At 40.9% G+C, this 22,948-nt stretch overlaps 1 protein-coding gene and 1 long non-coding RNA gene across 4 annotated transcripts in view; one reads left to right on the top strand and one right to left on the bottom strand.

The window, feature by feature from the left end:
• Positions 1–22,948, top strand: part of LOC117502891 (estrogen-related receptor gamma-like) — a 40,223-nt gene that overhangs the window by 5,438 nt on the left and 11,837 nt on the right. Inside the window, exons 1-4 of one of the 2 annotated variants that reach the window (XM_034162027.1) lie at positions 3,591–3,857; positions 10,281–10,532; positions 12,193–12,350; positions 17,076–17,192. In XM_034162027.1, coding sequence (XP_034017918.1) covers positions 3,712–3,857; positions 10,281–10,532; positions 12,193–12,350; positions 17,076–17,192 — 673 coding nt within the window. In that variant the 5' untranslated portion in view covers positions 3,591–3,711. Of the gene's footprint in view, positions 1–3,590; positions 3,858–10,280; positions 10,533–12,192; positions 12,351–17,075; positions 17,193–22,948 lie in introns of those variants that run through there. The other variant, XM_034162028.1, reaches the window with a different exon arrangement.
• Positions 1–22,948, bottom strand: part of LOC117502893 — a 36,358-nt gene that overhangs the window by 5,069 nt on the left and 8,341 nt on the right. Inside the window, exons 3-5 of one of the 2 annotated variants that reach the window (XR_004558428.1) lie at positions 13,574–13,716; positions 12,702–12,709; positions 6,569–6,571 (exon numbers count right to left, since the gene is read on the bottom strand). This is a non-coding gene — a long non-coding RNA (uncharacterized LOC117502893). Of the gene's footprint in view, positions 1–5,608; positions 5,620–6,568; positions 6,572–12,701; positions 12,710–13,570; positions 13,717–22,948 lie in introns of those variants that run through there. The other variant, XR_004558429.1, reaches the window with a different exon arrangement.

The raw sequence follows: 22,948 nt of genomic DNA, 5'->3' as shown, positions 1-22,948 counted from the left end.
TCATACTGGAATGGATAAAGTCAATTTTATTCTAGATGAGTGTTCCCAAGTGCGTATTTAACAATTCTGATCAATTAGCCACATGAAATTCCATCATGGCAGCCATTTTTCAAGATGGCCACCAAAGCCACATCTTGGTTGCTGGTTTTGTATGATGTTGTCCCTTCAATATAAAACAGGACACACAAAGTACTAATATGCTTGTAAAAGTTGAATATTCTATCCTTCAATTTGTGTATTCTGTAGTGTAGATATCATATTTTAGCAGGTTTTGTGTGCTTCAATGTTCATTTTTTTAAGCATACATGGGGTGTAGTGGTAGAGGTTCCTACCTTTGGTTGAGCAGTCAGCCAGATAATTCTATGGTTATTATGATTACTCTGGTGGCATCTTGAAAAAGGCTGCCATCTTGGAATTTTGAGTGGCAAATCGATCAGATGTCCAAAGTATGCCATAAACACCAATTATACCAAATTTGGTACTTTTATCACGATTTGCATATTTTTCTGTTATCTGCTGCACTATCAGAGCAACCGGTTGCAAAAACATCCTTCATAAACATAGATTACAAAATGTTTTAGATTTTGTCAGTGGAACAACACAAATTTAAAGACTTTACTAAAGACTTTTATATAATATCAACAAAGAAAATCTGTGCAATCGAATTTTCTGAGCTGTTCCATCAACTCGTTAATTTGGATTAATTCAGCATCTTATCAGCATGTAATACATCTATTCATATTTATGGCAGATTTGTGTGTTAAAACGCTAACCGTGGACGGGGCTGCTATGATGTCTTTACACAGCGTTTAGTACGTTATCAGAAAAAATAAACTACTCAAAGCGTGTTTGTACCTTCAAGTGTTTCAATAGACGCCACGCTGACTTGAGTCAAGTGTGGCCTACTATTGTTGCGGTGCGCCTCAACACCACTCAGGCGGTGCCGAAGAACATAACCTTTGTTACGTATCAGTTCCACTGATTAAAAAAGTAATCTTGGCGAAAATGTCAAAATCCCCCCTGAGCGCCAAGAAAACCTATTGACGGCAGCTGCCAAAAACAAAAGCTACTAAGCGATAAGAGGCGTGATATTGTCAACATTTAGCTTCCTAAATGGTTTATTGAAGATAATTTCAGTTGAGATAAATTTGACGTGATATTAACTTTAGTAGATTTGAAGAGATTGTGGCGCACGGTGTCTGGCTCGTATTTTCCAAACAAGATAAAGAAATATTGGAAATCACACTCCATCTTTCTTTTGTGTTGTGCGTGCAACAGTTTTACGTCTGCTGTAAAGCAGCGCGGCTCTTTGTGAGCGAGCTGTTTTATGTGGTGCGTAATGAGATAAGGCCTGCTCCGTGCAGTCTGCTGTCTGCCTTTTATCTCGGCGACAGATTTGCACAGGTGATTTCATTCCTGTGCAGATCGGGTGGGTGGAGATTGGCTCAGATTGCAAACACAACGTGATGCCAGTGACAGAAGCTGGGCCGAGAAAGAAAAAAAAAAAAAACATCCCAACCAAGAGGCTAATGTCTAACAACTCTTTCATGTGGGCTTTTCAAACGAAGACAAGAAATTAATAATAACAAAAAAAAAAAAAAAAACCTAAAGTGACATTATATTCTTTTATGATGTCAAATTTAAACAACAAAGAAGGTTTTTTGATGTTAAAATGTTTCAAATTATGCTCTCAAATAGCTCAGTGAAAAATCTCTACAAGATTATATAAATTTAGGAAAAATATCAAAAACTGGCCTCAAGCCAGTTATCCAAGATGGCGTCTAAGATGGCTGCCAAAATAGGTTTTTTTTCACTAAAACACCAATGATTTCTGCCATTATTAAGTCTATTGTTTGTTCCTACTATGTATTTTAATGATATGGGTCTATTGGCGGCCATTTTGGACGCCATTTTGAATCTTAAACCATGAATGAATTTAGTTTAGGCACAAATAAGTTGCAAAAATTGTGCACACTTTAGTGCAACACTAAAGTGAAGGGAAACATGAGTATTTCCAAGTCACTTAATAAGTCTTTATTTACATCACTAATGTCGTCGGTGACATTTAGCTGTACTTTAGCAGGATTATGCGAAAGACTACCAAAACTGATTTTCTTGGTGAAAGGTCAGGGTACGAGCCAAGGAAGAAATCATTAACATTTGGAGTGTATCCAATCCAAGAAACCTACCACTTTCCTTTAACATTATGAGAGTCTAAAGCGATAATGCAGATATGAACATGTGACATTTGCTTGACTTTTTTTCTCATAAAGATCTGTGTATCTTCTGAGAAATTCACAAAAATGTAGAAAAATAACCTAAACAGTTTGTAGAGATAATGTAGATCTTTGCACTGTATATGCCTGATTTTTTCTTAAAGGTCTATGCATTACTTTGTGAGTTTCTCAAGAGATAATAAATGTATTAACACTCTACATGTGTCAGATTTTTTATTTTTTTATTTTTTGTAAAGATCTGTGCATTATTTTGCAATACATCCCATGAGGGACCATGCAAGGAGGACATGACAACTCAGAGAGACGTGGGCTTCTGCTGTGACCGGAAAGACCACGCAGAGTGCAACTTTTGCCGGTTGCGTCACCAGTTCCACAGTTTCATGGTAAAGTGGAACAAAGAAGGATATTCTGAAGGCACATGGGAGACACAAGCCTAGATTTTACTTTTTCTCCTTAAAATAAAAGTTGAAACAGTATGAAAAACAATACGCCTGCATGTGCTAACATGTACTAGTGTAAAATGATGCCTATGTTTACAGCTAAAATCTAAAGAAAATCTATCTTCCACTTGGCACATAAAGCGATGCACGTCTCAGTGTCAGTGACAAAGCTAGGATACACCTGATGCAATTGTTATTTCTATGTCCGGAGTCCACGTCCTCAAAATGACGAGGCTACCTGTGCTCCTGCTGGTCTTCAAATCACGTGTGGCCATGCGCAAAGCTGGTGTGTTAATATCGTCCATCACAAGGAACATTTGTGCCACAGACCAACAAATCCTGATCTGCTGTGGTTGGTAAACCTGAGTTTGAGCGGTTGGGTTAGAATGGTTAGGTCAGTGGTTGGACTCAAGGACCCAAGACGGTTCTGTAGTGTGGTGGATGTGGCAACGTGTGACACCAGTGCATGCTTGAACCTTCTTTCTATTTCATCACTTGTCAATCTGACAGTTGTCCTTGTTTGTAAAAAGAACAGCCTTGGAAGCAAAACCCATCCTTAATGAGCGCCCTTCTATTTAACACCTAGAAAATATAAGCTCAGAGTTATTGTGCACTGGCTTCTAAACCAGAAGATTCTTGGTTCAACACCACTTGCGACACATTCTCCATGTACATCTGGAGTTGCATCAGGAAGGCCATCTGGCGTAAACATTGTGCCAAATGTAGCAAAATTTTAAAATTTCTTTACTAGATCCATGCCACCTTCCTTGAAGTGAAGCAGCTTCCCATTGGCTCTCAGAGGAGCCAATAGAGTGTCACCTCAGGGTTCTGGGGGGCAGGCCATTCAAACAAGTCACTGGATATTCATGAGGACAGCTTTGCTTGGAGTTCCTTGTCACAAAAGCAGCTAGTCACAACCTTCAGGACTTCAAAGGAGGTCAACGGCTCTGTGCTGTTAATAAGAACCGTGAGTGACAGCGAGACGGCTGGACAATGAGAGGAACCATGTGCTAAGACAGAGGACAGGACAGTAGATGTTTGGAGCAAAGACTATTTATAAAGAGAAGACAAGACACAAGACAGAAACAGCGATCTGGTCTGTGGGGTATGGTGGGAGACTGCACATGGATTTAGTCGACCTTTACCTTCCAGAGTGTTTCTCGTATCACTCTGACGCAGAGTAAGTACTTTCTTCAACTACAAGCTTTGATATTATGTGTGAAAAGTTTCGAAGAAAATGTTTCTCGGTGCCTTCATTGTGTTTTGTGTATAAACTGATTGTTTCACACTTTATATCAGTTTTACTGCAGCCTGTAATTATTAGTCTTATGAGTACTAAAAGAAAATACTCAGATCGCCTTAGGAGTGTCTATCATGATCCCCTCCAGTCACACTAAACTGTACATGTTTATAGACAGTAATACAATATTCATTTTTCATGCAATTTGATGCACCAATTGAAAAATCTGGCAATATTGAATAATTACAAGGAATAACTAAAAATGGAACTATTTTAGTCATTCGCAGTCTCATCACCGTATTTTGTGAAAATCTCTTGGCACATTTTTAAGTGTTTGTACTAATAAACCAACAGAAAAGTAAAAACATCACACCTAGGCACAGGTCATAAAGGTTAAGTGCTTTTTCCAAAGGCTAGACATGCACCCTGTAAAATTTCATCCCTCCAGTTTTTAAGCACAGTAGCTGAAAAAAAAGTGCTCAGCAAATTAAAATGGAATATAATTTGATGAATATTAAAGCACCATTGGTCTCCCTATGGAATAGCACTTACTGGACGCTGGTCGGAGATGGATAAGGAACAGGTGTGGTTGTCAGTGAAACAGACAGATGGTTTCTGTGAGTAAACTGATAATTTGTGATTATTTCACAAATATTATGTTCTAAATCTAAAATCGTACGGCCTTCATGTAAATCTACGGAATTGACTGTGTAATTTAACTGTGAAAGAAAAAGAAGCAAGAGAGTGAAGCAGAAGACCGAGTGAATGGGGTCCGAGAGAGAGACAGAGATTTCAGTGCAGAAATTTAATGTCAGACAAACCAACATTTTTTTTATTGTTTCGCAGCGGTTACATTCTAAAAATAAATAACACAATCAGAACTCCACATAACCCTCCTGAAAGTATTTTATAAAGAATATAACCAAAGCAGGAACTACTTCTTTCTCTCTTAACGTGTGCTTGTGATTCTGAAGTTACATTTACCTTCAAATGAGCTGCTTTGTCACTTTCTTTCAATTCTACCAAAGCCTAGGTCTGGTGGCCATCAAGGTTGCCGCTGCTTATTGATTAATCAGGCAGATGTTTAATCAGGTATTCTAATCCAATTACATTTTGTCCGTGAATCTGATTGGTTAATTGTGTGAGATTACAGACCATAAATTATCGCGTGGACAGTGGCAAAATATTAAAACCATTTCACATTTGAGGTGTTACTCCACCCCCTACCTGCATTGCTGCGCAGGTGTCAACAACAACGCTGTCACCTGAGACAGACAGAAACTAGTGCAGCGACGACAATCCCAAAATGCGTGGATTTAATGGATTTAACCGGATTGATTGATGGATTTACTGTGGATTTAACTCAATGCAGCTGATGAGATGGATAACTTTGTGGGTCTGCTCACAGAATTTCCAGTTTGGCATGAAAACGCTGTTGCGACGGTGAGCTTTGACAAGCTGACGACACCCTTTCGCAACAATTCACTGACCGAATTATACTTACAGCAAAATAAACTGTGCAAACGATGGAATTGGGCTGGAATGGGAATATTACTAGGGGAGCTACGACCACTACCTTTGCACCCCCCCACCAGGACTAAACCAAGCCAACTTTTTTAGGTTCCTTAGATGACCCCAAAACACAATCAGGATGTTTCCAAAAATAAAAAACTGGCCTCAAGCCAGTTATCCAAGATGGCGTCTAAGATGGCTGCCAAAATAGGGTTTTTTCACTAAAACACCAATGATTTCTGCCATTATTAAGTCTATTGTTTGTTCCTACTATGTATTTTAATGATAAGGGTCTATTGGCGGCCATTTTGGACGCCATTTTGAATCTTAAACCATGAATGAATTTAGTTTAGGCACAAATAAGTTTGCTGTGACCTGCAATGGTCTTCCCATTGAATCTCTGTGATATTTAAGTTGTTTATATGTTGTGTAAAGGTGTTTTAGTGAAAAAAACAAACAAACCCTATTTTGGTGGCCATCTTGGATAACTAGCTTGAGGCCAGTTTTTATTTTTGGGAACATCCTGATTGTGTTTTGGGGTCATCTAAGGAACCTAAAACAGTTGGTTTGGTTTAGTCCTGGGGTGGGGGGAGGTGCAAAGGTAGTGGTCGTAGCTCCCCTAGTAATAACCCTGTTTGTGCCTGATGATTTGCAGGCGTTATGCTGGATTACAGTTGCAAATATTCAACCGTAAAATCCAGCAGGACTGTCCGCAAATCATCAGACACAAACAGGGTTATTCCCTAAATCAAAACCAAAGGAAAATCCTCATCACAGCTACCTGGAGCCCAACCAATTCAATTTACAAATGGGAAAAAAAAAAAAAAAAAACAAAAAATGAACCCATGCCAGCATAATGCAATCTGCAACCTGAACACTAGGTGAGACCAAATTCTGCACACTGTAGATTTAAAGAAAAAAGTTCACTTTCTTCACGCCGCAGCAATAGTCGGTGCCTGTAAACACCCGCGCATGCCATCAAGCATTTTTAGGATTAAGTTTCAATTGATTTTCTACAGCTGAGGAATTAAGATGAAGAGAATTGCTGCAAGACAAAACAAAAATCAAGCGAAGCTCACGAGGAAGTACATGATGATGCAGATGATCTCGGTTCTCAGACACCTCATCTGTTGGCTAACGGCCTTGTGTAAAGCCTGATTAAGGCTCTCATGGCCAGCTGGGAGTGGGGTGGGGGTACTGATCCCTCCTCATCTCTTACTGGCTCATTAGTTTAAAAAAAAAAAAACAAAAAAGGGAGAAAAAGGTTACAGTTAAAAGGTTTGCCAGCAGAAGCTCAGAAACCAGTATTTGTGCGGCGGCCGCTTTGTGATGCTGCATTCTCTCGCCGCTCGCTCTCCTCCTTTCATCTGACAGGTCATTGTCTACATTATGACTGCTCATTTGAAAGCGAGTGTGGCCTCCTCTTTTTTCTCCACACTTCCAGGTTAATGAGCCACAGCACTGCCCCCTTTCACACGCTCCTCTCTTTCTGTCTGCTCCTGTTGTGATTTCCTCCGGCTCCTCTTCCCTCTTTTCTCTCGTTTCACGCCGAATTATAGCTTTTGTAGCACCGAGGCTCAGTTTGGGTTGTTTTGGATTTGTAGGACACAAAGTATGTGTGTGTGTGTGTGGGTGTGTGTGTGTGTGTGTGTGTGTGGGGGGTAAGGTACGATAACTTTGAATAACTTCTGACACGGACACACAGCCGCTCTGATTTATTCCCTCTTTCATTTAAGAGCTGCAGCGACTGTCTTTTGATGGGCTTTTATGCAGAGTTGTAGATTAGTAATCTGTCAGAGTGAATATCGCGTCTGATCGCCGCACTCTAATGCCATTTCATTATGAAAGCAAAGCTCCAGCACCCTCCCGGCTTCCTCGTGTGATGCATTTCAATGGGAGGGCACAAAGTATATCTCAGTCCGTACCTGTCAGAGACTCGACGTGGCGATATGGACGTGTGTGATGGATAGCCAATATGGGCACCAGTGAGTCTCTTTTTATATAGTCTGCAAAGTGGATTGCAGAGGTGTGAGAGGTGTGTGTGTGTGTGTGTGTGTGTGGGGGGGGGGGGGGGGGGGGGGGGAATGCAAGGTAGTGAAAGCCATTTGACCATTATTTATTCCACATCCTTGATACCAGACATCAGTTAACTTCAATAGTTCGTCCTTTGTGAGCACTAGTTGAACATACGGTGTTGGCATTTTGTTGTACTAGTCAACTAAAAATTTGTACTAGTCACTGTTTTTGCAATTAGTGGCACTTTTGTTGAGCTACTTCCAACAGAAACCTTACTGACACTGTGATTTCTGATGCTCTAGTGGCCCTCTGACTGAACTAGTAACGATAGTATTGCTGGGTAACTAGTGAGCTGCAAAAGCTGACACATTAACTAATCAAGCAGATATTCACCTCATTAGTTAAGTTGTGCGGAAAATTCTAAGTTGTTAGTTAACTAGTGAGAGCCAAAATGCTCACTGGTTCACTCATGAAGGCCAAAAAGTTCTCTATTTGCCTAGTTAAAGCCTCTTTTAACCTCATTTTGACCCTCCCTAGTTCACTACTGAGGTCCAAAATATCCACTTGTGACATTATTAATAAACATTTTGCCTTAACTATTCAGGTAGCGAAGTCTAAAATGTTGACCAGTTCAACTAATGAAAGCTAAAATACTTAGTATTGTTTATCAGACCTGTGTGTGTGTCTGCTACTCTATTTGTGAACAAAATAACTTTGAGATTGGTAGTATTTTTAATTTGGTGGGATGCTTGAAGGCCAGCCAAGGACAAAGTGATTTTTTTTTTAAATAAAATTATTTAAAGGCCAAGACCACATCCCCAGGTCAAAAGTTCATATAAAAATATAGGCGATATTTAGACTGTTAATTTTGAGGAGTTGGCTCGAGATACCAAATTGGGTATGTACATGAAGTTTGACCACAATATTGCCTTTGATGAATTCATTTTGTCTGGGAAATGTGAGTTTCTTGGACCAAATGTCCAAACTACACTTCCAAGGCCAGCCAGAGGTCAGTCATTTGGGTGAAGGTCACAGACATTGGGGTCAAGTGTCAGACGGCTGTAGCTTTTGCTGTCTTCGTACCCATGAGTACAATTTTATTAAGGGTTTGGGTATTTTTTATTTTTTAGCTTTTTGCTAAAGCTTATAGTTAGGCCTGGATCGGGTGACCCTGAACCATCCCTTAGTTATGTTGCTATAGACTTAGACTGCTGGGGGGTTCCCATGATGCACTGAGTGTTTCTTTCTCTTTTTGCTCTGTATGCACCACTCTGCATTTAATCATTAGTGATTGATCTCTGCTCCCCTCCACAGCATGTCTTTTTCCTGGTTCTCTCCCTCAGCCCCAACCAGTCCCAGCAGAAGACTGCCCCTCCCTGAGCCTGGTTCTGCTGGAGGTTTCTTCCTGTTAAAAGGGAGTTTTTCCTTCCCACTGTTGCCAAGTGCTTGCTCACAGGGGGTCGTTTTGACCGTTGGGGTTTTTCCGTAATTATTGTATGGCCTTGCCTTACAATATAAAGCGCCTTGGGGCAACTGTTTGTTGTGATTTGGCGCTATATAAATAAAATTGATTTGATTTGATTTGATTTAGGGAGAAACGCTCAACTTCACCTGATACTAGCCCACTTTTCATTCAGTTGATGTCCGTGTGCGTCACTGTGGCTATGTAGAGGGGTTGATAGCGCGTGGCGATGGTTTACTCTGACGGTGGTTAAAAGCAGCAAATTTCTTTGTCTAACAAATGACTTGTGGCTGCGGGAACACTGATTTACATGGCAGGAAGCGTCTCGCCAAACCGAGATTAGAGTGGGAGAGGTGCGTGGCTGCAGGGGTAGTTTGGGATTCTCTGAATGTGGAGACACAACAGCGGGCATGGATGTATGTGTGAACGTGTGTTGAGGTGTTTACGGTGACACATACTTCAACTTGTGCTGTAAATGTGTGTGTAAGAATGATTTTTGTTTATATACACAAACACACCTGGCGCCAGGAAGTGAGAGTGTTTCCATCAGCCTACCACAACAGACTTGCTGTGGTGAACGTGTCACTCCAATACTACATTGTGCGCCGCGCACACACCTCGACATGCTCGTCTACAAGTATATATCACTTAAAGATTTATTTCAAGATATTTGAATCATTTCAAGTAAATACATAATTTAAAAATATGGAACAAATTTGTATTTTAAAAAAAAACATCCTTTTTTTTTTTTTTGAACAACAGCAACATTTAGTGAAATACACATTTTAAACATTGGCGAGAAAATTATTGGCACCTTTTGATGAATGAATTTAATTAATTTTATTCATTATTTATATTTTATTTTTTCCCCATAAAAAACGATTCAGTGTGTCTGGGTTTCGTGCTTTACCTCATTTATTCATGTTTTCATGAATTGTTCTACATTTTCTTACCACTAACTGCTGCTACTGAGCATCTGACAAACTGAGCACCATTAGTAACACAAGGACACACTCGGAAGGGAAACGGTACATTAAACGATCAGAGCCGATACAGTACGTTTGTTTTGATTGAACACAATGGCGCTCTGATGACGTCTGGTTTGGCGATTTCCATACGTTTGTTTAAGCAATGGCTTTCTTTGAAAACAAACCAGTGTAATAAACAGTAGCTTTGCATATGTGAGAAATTTCAAACGGCTGGTTTAGCCAAGACTAGATTGGATGGATGCATGAATGATGGGATGTGGTGATACAGTAGTTGTGGCATTGGATGACCGATGAGCACCAGGATTCGCAGGATTTCATGGATTTCTAGAAGTCAGAGCACCATCACCATCATTTTGTCTGTTCTCCTTCTCTTTTTCCACCCAGGTATCTGTGCAGGATGTCAGTGCGGGGCTTGGACCCCACCTGTCCCGCCAATATAAAGCGTGAGCCCTCTAGTCCCAGTCCCAGTTCTCAGGGAGACGCCAGCCCAGCCCAGCCTAGTCCTGGAAGCTCTTCCTCAGACACCAACTCCAGCTATGGGCTTGTTACCAAAGGCCACGGTCACAGCAATGGATTGGACTCACTGGGTCACTGCGGGCACGCCACAGGGCTGCCCAGCAATGGAGGACCAAACAGGTTTGTCGAAATGGTGTCTTTGAACCTGTTTCACATATGAATTGCTAATCCAGATCCAGACTGAAGTTAATTGTACAATAATGATATAAATATTGTAAAGATGTTTTGATGTTATTTTTGGGATGCACGTAGGAGGTGCACTCAGAGTAATAATGGCGCACAACAACCAACCATGAAGGGTCGAGCACTGTTGATGGAAAAAGTGAGGGTCAACCAATGACATTTTGTCCGTGAATCTGATTGGTTAATTGTGTGAGATTACAGACCATAAATTATCGCGTGGACAGTGGCAAAATATTAAAACCATTTCACATTTGAGGTGTTACTCCACCCCCTACCTGCATTGCTGCGCAGGTGTCAACAACAACGCTGTCACCTGAGACAGACAGAAACTAGTGCAGCGACGACAATCCCAAAATGCGTGGATTTAATGGATTTAACCGGATTGATTGATGGATTTACTGTGGATTTAACTCAATGCAGCTGATGAGATGGATAACCAAGCCAACTTTTTTAGGTTCCTTAGATGACCCCAAAACACAATCAGGATGTTCCCAAAAATAAAAAACTGGCCTCAAGCCAGTTATCCAAGATGGCATCTAAGATGGCTGCCAAAATAGGGTTTTTTCACTAAAACACCAATGATTTCTGCCATTATTAAGTCTATTGTTTGTTCCTACTATGTATTTTAATGATAAGGGTCTATTGGCGGCCATTTTGGACGCCATTTTGAATCTTAAACCATGACAGAAAAAAATTAATTAAAAGTCAGGATCATAGGCCAACGTCAAAATTCTGGCTCAATGCTTATATATAAATAGGGGATATCTGGAACGGCTATTCCAAGGAACTGGTTAAAGGTACACCTACAAACACTATTAAACACTAATATAAAACCACATATCACCTCTCTATTGGTCAGATGACCTTTGATGTTAAGTGACCTTGAAAGGTCTCACACACACACGGGCATAGATGTCAAGCTCAAATAGTTTCGCAGAAATACGACTGAACGTAGTGGACAGTTTATGCGTTAGTCAAGGATGAAGTGGTTAGATTTTGGACGGAACTTATCACACTTCTCGGCCACACAGAACCAGATATTATGGCAACAAGGAATCATAAAGAATTAATTTGTCTTGGTGTTAAACATGTTCAGGTGTTTTCCTTCTAGTTCTTGGTTAAAACAGACACAAAGTGACAGATCCAGTATTGATGTGTTCCTTTATTGTTTGATATTTAAATTCATAGTATGTTTTTTTTTGTGTGTATGAGAGGGCTTAACCATTTTTGTCATGCTGTAAGTACAGAATTCAAATGCAACTTAACCCACCAGGTCCAGATCCACATCTGGATGTGGTCTAAACTGCACATAGATAATCACAGGACAGACATGCCACAAAGCTTTTTTAAAATATTGATGTATTACTTGAGGGGAAATTGGCCAAAATATTGCAAATTACCCATATTCCAGTCATATAAAGTGCTTAATGAAATCAACAGATCAGTCCCAAAATTGAATCAGGTGTTTATTGGACCACATCTTGTCCCTCCACAAAATTTAACTTAACTCAGACAAGACTCAGACAGACAAAAGAAATTAATCCTGCTTCTTCCTCAAGCCCCTCATTCTCTCTCCATTTCTGTAAACTCCATCCAGGAGGTTTGTTGAGGAAGACGGCCAAGTGAAGTGTGAATTCATGCTGGGCTCAGTGGCCAAGCGGCTGTGTCTGGTGTGCGGTGATGTGGCCTCGGGCTACCATTACGGTGTCGCCTCCTGCGAGGCCTGCAAGGCCTTCTTCAAGAGGACCATTCAAGGTTTGTGGAACAAACACACACACACAAGATAATACTTTTTTCCTGCATCAAACAAGTGTTTTTTTAAGCAACATGCTGAGATGCAGTGGTATCCAGTCATGTTTGGGTATAAACAAGCCCCGATCAGTTAGCGCACAGCGTCTCCTCGCTCTCAAATGGCATGAAGACCTGTTTGCAAACAGCTGATGTTCAGTTAAACTCACGGCACACTGTGTACAGTCAACATGTTTGAGTTTGAGATAGCACAGGATACACGGCGTGTGCTGTGAGTCTGTACTGTGGTGCCACTGTCTGAGGTTTAGGTGTTGAGAAGCTGGGTTCAAAGCGTGAACTGGGTCGTTATCGCGTCACGTGACAGACTGGATTTCTGATTAATCCGATGTTTCCCGATTCTGAAACAGGCAGGAAGCACAGAATGCCTGGAACCTGACAAATACCTCATTTCAACATCAGCCATCATTAGTTTGAAATGGAAGTAGTTACTCTATGCCTAATTTCCCACAATGAAGCTTCTCTTTTTTTTTTAAGGGCGCCAGATCAATTTAACTTGAGCTTTTTAAATTGATATTTCTTAAGAAAAATGATCTTGATTGTGTGATATTTCTAAAACAACAGCAAAATGAATCTCTGCATCTATACCCAATTCCTAGGGAACACTCAAAACCAATAAATATAACTCACCAAATGAAAAAAGACAAAGGAGGAGGATAAACAAAATAAAATTTGGCTAACTTCTATGTACTGAGTACTGAAAATGTAATTAACAAATTTTCACAAAGAATTCTGAAATGTTTGGAATAAAAAAGATCGCTCTTTTATACCAAGTTTATACCTTGCTTGTGTGTAGTGCAGAGGGGCAACTTGTGATTTGTTGCTGTATAAATAAATTAAATAGAAATTAAATGAGCATTTTAAAGCTACAGTGTGTAGGATTTAGTGTCATCTCGTGGTGAGATTGCAGATTTGTTTCCGTTTCATGTTTGCGGTTCTTGGTGGCTGGAATTCACGCTCCCTTGTCTTCTTTTGTGATATGCAATATATATGATCCTCTGTTTCCCAAAAAATAGGGGTTCTCAAACTTGTTAGCCTGCACTAGCAAACAACGGAGAGTGTATAGTGGAGCAATGACTGATTCCCCATTCTTTTTTCCAGTCTTCCGTGCTGCAAAATGGGAAAGGCAGCATAATGTGTATGTCCACTTTGGGCTACTGTATCAACACGACATGTAGATATGAATGGCTCATTCTAAGATTATGAAAACACATCAGTTCGTTGTTGCAGGTAAATTATACACTACTGAACAGATGGTTATAAATGTTACATTCCATTTCTGCTAATAAACACCTCTAAATCCTACACAGTGTAGCTACAAGACAAATTTGGTGGCGGAATGGGGCAGGGGCCAAGAGGGAAGCCATTAAACTGTGAAGTAAATCAAGGAAATGGTCTGAACAAATTGGTTGAGCTATTGCAGCCAATGAGGGTGCCTCTGGTTTTAAACAAAGCAAAGCATTAAAAAAATTTAACAAACCCGGGGTGCTGACATTTCCCTATACTGCAGGAAAAACTGTGAGGAGAAATTGAATTAATCTGATTCACACTGCAATGACTTGAACACGATGCTCTGCTGCTGCAAGGCCATCAACGCCCACGTTAGGAAGATTTATTCAGACAGAAAAAACGAGTCAAGTACAAGGCGGACAGATTCTTGACAGCAAGGCTGGAAAATAATGGATGATGTTGATCATGCAAACATCACTCAAATCCAAAATAGGATGAGTTGTCTCTTGCTTTTGGGTTTCCTGACACTTTCGTTGGAGTGTGTGTGTGTAAACTGTCAGTTTGTGCAAATTGGAACTTGCACTTTTTAAAAATTGGTCTGACAATAATGTACAAACAAGAAAAGTGCAGGACAGACTTTATAATTATGCTTCCATCCCATTTAGTGTAGATTATTTATTTATTTATTTTTTTGTTGGAATGGCCCTACAATGATTAAGGACTGGTTTAAAGTAGCGGTACACTTCCCTCGTGGTTCATGATATATTCCTGTCAAGATAGAATAATATCATCTGAAGTGTTTTCACATTCTTCCTGATGTATTTACACTGCATTTTGCGTAGTCATGTTAAAAACAAATGTCACAGTTTTTTTGTTATTTTCTTTAAACCTTTTCTTACAAATGGGAGCTAGTGATGACATGATACCGATACTAGAACCTTCACTATCCACCGATACTGATAGCAATCTGAAACAGTTTTCCATGTCTTAAAATAAAGTTGTTAATAAATACATTTTGTTCACTAAGAATCAGGGGGTTCTATGCTGCTTTTGCTTTTCTAGCATAAAGTGAGCTGAGCCATACTTTTTTTTCCCCCATGGAATGACATATGAAAAGTAGTAGTTTAATGTTGTTATTCTAATTTAGTTAGATAAATTAGAATCAAATTTAAAGACTGAACATCTTTCTTTGGAAAACAATACTATACAGTGTGTTAAAGGGCCCCCTTTTACAATATGTACCCTTATTTTTCCACTTTATCTCAGTTATATTCAGAATTACCAAGTTATATCGCAATCACAATTCCTTTAAAAAGGACAGGTGTCCAAAAATTATTTAAAAGATCTCAAATAGCTGCTATGTTTGAAACGCCCTTTTTTTGCTTTCAAAAGCACCATTATGAAAACAGTCTTGCACTGTATAAACAAAATCTTTCATAAATTAATGTAACAGCATGAATGATTGATCGAGACCAATTCATAATTTAGTCTATCTCTTGGCTGACTGATACTTTAAACACCAGCTGTACCAAATGGCCTATCTGGCACAGTGCCCATAAAACCTCTCCAAAATTAAAGAGCAGTTCATCATGAAAATAGTAAAACTGTAGAAACAGGACCTTTTAACATAACAAAGGTATTGTCTGAGTTATCAAAGTCCCAAATTGGTCTCGGCCAACTGACGCCTGAAACACCAAATACTGTTTTATCCAAAGATTGAAGAGATCCGTTCATAATGACAACAGTGTTAACACTGGACATAGACCCTTCTGACATAAACCAAATGCCTTTCAAGATATAGAACTTTATGTTTTTGCTTGTATATGTGAAATCAGTATACGAGGTCTGTCCATAAAGTATAGGTCCTTTTTATTTTTTTCAAAATCTATATGGATTTCATTCATATGTTTTTACGTCAGACATGCTTGAACCCTCGTGCGCATGCGTGAGTTTTTCCACGCCTGTCGGTGACGTCATTCACCTGTGAGCACTCCTTGTGGGAGGAGTCGTCCAGCCCCTCGTCGGAATTCCTTTGTCTGAGAAGTTGCTGAGAGACTGGCGCTTTGTTTGATCAAACTTTTTTCTAAACCTGTGAGACACATCGAAGTGGACACGGTTCGAAAAATTAAGCTGGTTTTCAGTGAAAATTTTAACGGCTGATGAGAGATTTTGAGGTGATACTGTCGCTTTAAGGACTTCCCACAGTGCAAGACGTCGCGCAGCGCTCTCAGGCAGCGTCATCAGCCTGTTTCAAGCTGAAAACCTCCACATTTCAGGCTCTATTGATCCAGGACGTCGTGAGAGAACAGAGAAGTTTCAGAAGAAGTCGGTTTCAGCATTTTATCCGGATATTCCACTGTTAAAGGACACCTCTGTTGGAAGCCTTAAGGACAAGTTGGAACATGTCCAGCTGTTAAACAATTTCTCATATACTCACTCCACTGAAAGCCATCAAAAGCCGCCTGGATTTTACAAATGGTTATCAACACGGAGGTGTTTTTCCTGTGCCGCCGCTCCGCGCCGGCTGCGTCCCGACGAGCGGACCCGTCCGCACGTCTTTCATTAAAATAATCTCCTTTAACAGTGGAATATCCGGATAAAATGCTGAAACCGACTTCTTCTGAAACTTCTCTGTTCTCTCACGACGTCCTGGATCAATAGAGCCTGAAATGTGGAGGTTTTCAGCTTGAAACAGGCTGATGACGCCGCCTGAGAGCGCAGCACGACGTCTCGCACCGTGGGAAGTCCTTAAAGCGACAGTATCACCTCAAAATCCCTCATCAGCCGTTAAAATTTTCACTGAAAACCAGCTTAATTTTTTGAACCGTGTCCACTTCGATGTGTCTCACAGGTTTAGAAAAAATTTTGATCAAACAAAGCGCCAGTCTCTCAGCAACTTCTGAGACAAAGGAATTCCGACGACGGGCTGGACGACTCCTCCCACAAGGAGTGCTCACAGGCGAATGACGTCACCGACAGGCGTGGAAAAACTCACGCATGCGCACGAGGGTTCATGCATGTCTGACGTAAAAACATATGAATGAAATCCATATAGTTTTTGAAAAAAATAAAAAGGACCTATACTTTATGGACAGCCCTCGTACATTCATTTATGTTGATTCTGAGTGAACAATTTGTCTGGATATTGAACTCCCCTAAAAAACAACATACATAACCCTCAACATGACTCAGCTATGAAATACAAGACTTGGATTGGATTGTTTTTTTTTCCTGATATCCAATCCAACAATTTTGGCCAACATTGGATGGATCCAGATCTGAAATATTGGCTCAGTGCATTTCTACTTGACAGAAGAACTTTGGGAACCAATGGTAGTGTTTGGGCCAAATCAATGATTTTCTTGATGGGGTTAGGGTTAATATAAATAAAGGGTCTGGAGAATGTCTTTAACAATGTCTTTCTACTCTTTTGTTCTCCTGTAGGCAATATTGAGTACAGCTGTCCTGCATCCAATGAATGTGAAATCACCAAGAGGAGGAGGAAGTCCTGCCAGGCCTGCCGATTTGTCAAGTGTTTGTCTGTGGGCATGTTGAGAGAAGGTCAGCTCTTCTGCAAAACATTCCTTGTCCCACAGTGGATTCATATCAAACAATGGTTTGGACTGAAAGACGTTTGTTTCCTCTGAGGTTGACTGGTTGGCTGGAGGAGGTTCAGACCTCAACTTTAATGAAGCAAAAAAGGGGAATCAGCCATAGAGTGAAACATTTAAAAAGTCTAACTGTTGGGGGCTGACTCCCCCCATTGAATATCTGATGGGATGTTCTCACCTGGTTTGATCACAAGTGACAGTTGTAGTCAGATGTTTCCACTCACTCAGCAAAACAGTTCCAGAGCAAGATGGTACCACCAACATGCTTAACAGTTGGTTCAGTGTTTTTGGGGTTGAATGGGTCACCTTTACTCCTCCAATCATACATCTGACCAAACAACTCAATCACAGTCTCATCTGACCATAAAACATTCTTCCAGGAGGTCTTTTTCTTTGTTTTTGTGGTCATAAGTAAGCATGTGTTGATCAAGAGAGTGTTGTTCAGAAATTGCCCCAAGATACATTCCTGGCTTTCGTAAAATGGTCTCCTTCCTCAGATCTTCACTGAGCTTGGACTTTACCATGGTACTGTGCTTTTTGAACTTCCAGCACCAGTTCAATACTGGTGAGACGTTCATGTCCATGATGAGTGCATGTAAATGCCTGACCACAACTGTAGTAAATACTGTGGGTATGTTGACTCCAGTGAAACATAAAACGTTTGACAGTTAAACCTCAGGCCGTTGGTGCGACAGTAGCTGGTGAGTATGTGTGTGTGTGTGTGTGTGTAAACAGAGCAGAACAATGCATAGTCATCTGAGAGAGAACGCGGCTGTTAACTATTCAGTTTTGTTCCATCTGTGTGTCTCTGCACTCACTCTGGCAGGTTTCGACTTCAGTTTGATGACACGGGGATTCTGAGATGAGAGTTTGTTCAATAAGATCAGAAAAGACTGCTTTCTTTTTAACACTGGAAAGAATTTTGTTTTCTTTTACAAGTGGGGAAATGTAAGGCAGAGTGTCAGGACAACTGCTGAATGAAAATAATCTGAGATACTGTGATAAAAGTGAGCTTTCAGAAAAAGGCTGCAATGATAGGAGATGGAGAGACAGGGATTTTTATTCAAGAAACCTGATCAAATCTAGGTTTGAATCTCACATGTCCACCTCTTTTTAAGAAAACCCTTCTCTGGTCCACACCACCGTGAAGCTGCATGATTGGAGATGCAGCAGACGAACGCTGCACTTTGAACATTTTCTCCAATCAGCCTATAACTGTGGGCATCTTGGTGGCTTCCCTCACGAGTCACAGTAGTAGCAGAATTGTCATATTTTTTCATGACTGACATAAATACAGTCCAAAAATTAATATGTGTTTATGTCTACAGGAAAGTGGCTGCACAAGTGATGATTTGCACCAACAATAGTATTTATATGCAGTTTGTCCAATTAGTTATGGGTTGTAAAAGAAGAGGCACTATGCTTACAAATGGCCATAATGTCTAAATGGTTAACACCATATTTTTATAAAACCCTTTGACGTAAAGGTGCCAATCAAAACAACAAGAACATATCAATTATTTCATTTGAGCTCTATTAAGTGAGAGTACAAATGCAAAATTATAAAAATAAAATGATTGAAAATTAAAAATTCTTCTTGGTTGCTTCTATTTACCCAGCTTTTCCTCAAATCTTGCTGTGGTCTGTTCCAGACCAGGCTAAATGTTTCCACAAGATTGGGGAATACAGGCTCATTGGTTTTTCCAAGGCTTGGGCATAAGCAGAGACATGTACTTTTGAAAATGCAATGAGTGAATGAACATATAAAATATAACAAAAAGCTAAAATGCCCTTAGCCGTATGAGCATAAAAATAAGAAACAAAATGTGACCATCTGACCTCTTGAAATAGGTCAAGGATAGGCATCTTTGAACTTGTCCAAGGTCTGTGTCCCAAGAATGTTCCCTGTGAATTTGAAGACCCTGGCAGTAATCGGACTGGACTGATGCTGAGCACAGATGGACGAACGGATGCAAGGCCATTGCAATACTTGATGGCCATATTTTAGCCATCGGGTAAAAATGAGTCCATCCCTTCTAGGTTGTGAGCACGATAACTCATGATGATAACAATACATGCAAATCTGTAAAATCTCCAATAATGACAAAAAATTTTGCTGCACCAGATCAACAGAAAAAGCAAGCTCGTTTTGCTTATGCAACATACTGAATACCTATCTGCCACTCGCTGGACATTTCTGGACTTGTCCCAAGGAGTAACCTTATCATCATGTGCATAATGGAAATTAGGAGCATGAGTGGATGAAGTTACATGTATCTTAAAATTAGCTTGTATATCAGTTTCTGTTGTTTCCAAAGCCTCTTTCTGGTGATCACTGAGGTCACCGCTGCTTGTCAAATAATACTACTAAAAATACAAAGAGGCATGTGTTAAAACAACCTTCTATGACACGGTAATTATAGCGTCTATGCTCAAAAATATAAACTGATAATGGCAGAGTTTGTAGCGGCAGTCAGGCGTTGCTTTAGCCTGACCGTGTGCCTGTGTGGTGACATATTGTTATCCAGATTTAGACGTGACTCAAAAAGGAAGACATTACTAACCTCATACTGTACAGTCCCACTTGTTGCCGGTTGTGCAGGACCAACAGAGACGACATAAAATGGACAGTGAAGTATCTACAGAAGATACAGTTTAATGCCTTTGTTTCATTTCGGCACGGAGCGCCATCTGTTTACCGCCTGCTTGTGTTTGTGAGTTATGGACACAGAATTATTGCAGTTTGACACGCGGATCAGTTTGTGAATATAAATTTGTCTAAACGTGTCACATTTATTTGCACAGCCCTGCCTGGCCTTGGTCTAAATTTGCTATTTTAATGGTGTACCAGCACACATCCCACTCCACCTCCGCCCTCCTCCTTCCCTTCGCTTCTGTCCTTGTAAATTCCTCCAGATGCCTTGTGGGAGTCCCGGACCTCCGTGACATGTGAACTGTTCCTCGTAACTCCCATCGTAACACGCTTCATCGTGTCTCGTAACGCCGCTCCTCCCTGGAGAGGCTGCAGTAAAGACGAACTGTGAGGTTTAACGGGCAGAGTCAGAATTGTGTTAAATGCACAATGAAAAGACCGGATTTGGTTACAACAATCGAGTATTTGGGATGGATTTTCAACGCTTTGACCGTTTATACTCCTAAGAGGAACTGGTAGTTTAATAATCAGTTAATTTATTAACTAAAATCCTAAATCATAAGAAGTTCAAGCTTCCCCATTGTGACATTTGCAGCTTTTTACTGTTTTTTTTAATATCATTTTAATTTGAGTGTGTTTGAATTTTGAACAGTTGACTGAGCAAAGAAATAATCTCGGTATGTCACCTTAACCTCTGGGAAATTACCTACTTTGTCTTCTGCTTCTTCACTCCTTTGCCTTTTTTCTGCCGGCTGCTACTTCCTGGTGTCAGGTGTGTTTAACGTAGTTGCGTTCATGATACTGTGAGGCATCTGAGCAAGTGGGAAATAGTCTTCTGAAGTCTTTGTGTTGTCAAATCCTTCACTGTTCAATTGTGCACTCAAAGCAGGTCAGGTCTGGGAGCATTTCCAGGATGGCAACTACCCAAGCAGGCAATTGGTCCTTCCCCACTTACCCAAAGGAGCCATCTATCTGTTGCAGCCAGGTGAAAGACGGGCATCCCCTTGGGGTAGGGTCCTCAACAGTGAAGCACCTGTGTGCTGAAACATGCCCAGAGAAGCGCGCCACATGGCCAAAAGGGCAATGGTGCTCTTCTCTCACAATGCAAGTAGTATGACTCATCTGAATATCCTTAAGTGACCATTCGTTTGACAGAAAGTAATTGCAGTGGTACCGAAGGATTCTCTGAAAACGCCCAGTCACAAAGACATCCAGTGATTACCTTATATATCTAGTTAGCATCCAAGACAGTAAGCACCAGGACTCTAAATAGCCAGACCTTCATTCTCCTGCAAAGGTATCAGCACTCAACATCTCTTTTCAGCAATCTCATTCCTCCAAAAACTCTTTCCAAGCATCTCAAAGGTCAAGGACCCACAGATATGAACATCACTGCCAAGATAAGCAAATCTCTCTACAAGTTTGACACTTTCACTGCAAACGGATACACTTCAGAAAGTCATTGAAAGTCTGCAGCTTAGTCTTTATTCAGGATAATAATAATAATAATAATAATAAAAACCAAACAGACATTCCAATTCTTCACTTAACTTATGTGCTGCAATCAGGGCAATAATTCTGCAAAGATCACAGCATCATCTGCGAATGTGAGGCCAGCAGCTGCAAACCACTGAGCAAAACTCAGTGCCGCAAAAGAAACTCTCTTGTTTTTGCACTCCATGGGAGTAATTGTGCTACTGCCTTCCATCACAGGGTGACACCTGTCATGAGAAGATGGTGGAATGTTATTTGAAGGCTCATCCCTGGAAAAGACAAAACCAAAAAAGAGTACCAAGGATCTTCTCTCTGGAGGGTGGTGACTGGTTCGGTGCTGAGGGCTTGTCCACTGCACTGTGGTATCAAAGTCCAAACTTGGCGTGTATAGCGACACATTAGTGTCAAAAAGCACTTGCGCGATAACACATGCAATTGGGCAAATGATATTATTTTACACACGTAGATATTAACTGCGAGGACAAAAGCGCTGCGAGTGAGGAGGAATATGCGACCAGCGCGCCGAACAACCATTCAAAAATCACCCCGCTATCTCGAAGATTATTTCTGCTTGTGCAAAGTGCATTTCTGCTCTCTCACTCGAAACTTTTGGCGCAATGTGGAGGGGAACCAGGGTCTGTCCTGGCTCTGCTGTGATTGGTCATTTCTAAAGAGTGAGATTTGATCGAGAGCGCTCCCTTCAGAAAGACCGGGAAAGTGAACTCCTAGTTCCGGAAGAAGAAGACGTCAACGCTTCGTTTTCGTTCATCATCACAAATGCCCAAATTCAGCCGAGGGTTTCTCACCTAAAGGAACATCTGCCCAGACGCCATTGTTTTTTTGTTTTAGCAGACTTCTGTGTCTGAGTGGAGAGCCTTTTCCTCGCTCAGCTGTCCTCTGAGCAGTTTCCTCTGAGCGCGCACATGCACAGAGATAATTTACGCGCTTGCAGTTAATATCTACTCATGTGCTTTTGGTGCTAATGTGTCGCAATAGACAAGGCTGATGTGGATGCGCACAAGGAACATCCTTCCTCTCACCAAGCAATGGAAGCAGCGGCCTGTAAATGTAACCTCCGCATGCGGGGGGGGCTGTATCAGTCTGCTGCTGGTGGATGCACCATGTGGATTCTGGGAACTTGTAAAGCCCCTCATGTGAAGATCCAGACAACTTCAAAAGAAGGTTGTGTGAGGAAGTAAAAAATAAATCACTGTTGGAGCAGTTTATCGAACTGAGGAGGGTGGAGGTGTGCGTGTCGTTTGTTATCCACCGCTGCTATTCTTGGCCTTCAGCTTGTCAGCGCATTCTTCTGTGAAGAGTTACACTCGGCTCTCGTGCGTGTGTTTAAGTAACTGTCAGCCCTCAACATGCACACACAAACATCCTCTTCTTTCAAACTGAACCACCGAATAGGTTTGACGTCACCTGGTGTTTGCCAGCCGTTTACGTTAAATCTGATGACAGTGTCCAAGTAATCGCCCTCATCTCCTTCATCTCGCACTTTGGAGTGGCACCTGACACGTGCCCCAGCTAATCCACTCTTAACTTTTTGTCCACCG

This window comes from Thalassophryne amazonica, chromosome 21, assembly GCF_902500255.1.
Source record: "Thalassophryne amazonica chromosome 21, fThaAma1.1, whole genome shotgun sequence".
In the NCBI taxonomy this organism is placed as follows: Eukaryota; Metazoa; Chordata; class Actinopteri; order Batrachoidiformes; family Batrachoididae; genus Thalassophryne; species Thalassophryne amazonica.
Note: the sequence above shows the minus strand (reverse complement) of the source record. Positions and strands in the feature narration are given on the sequence as shown.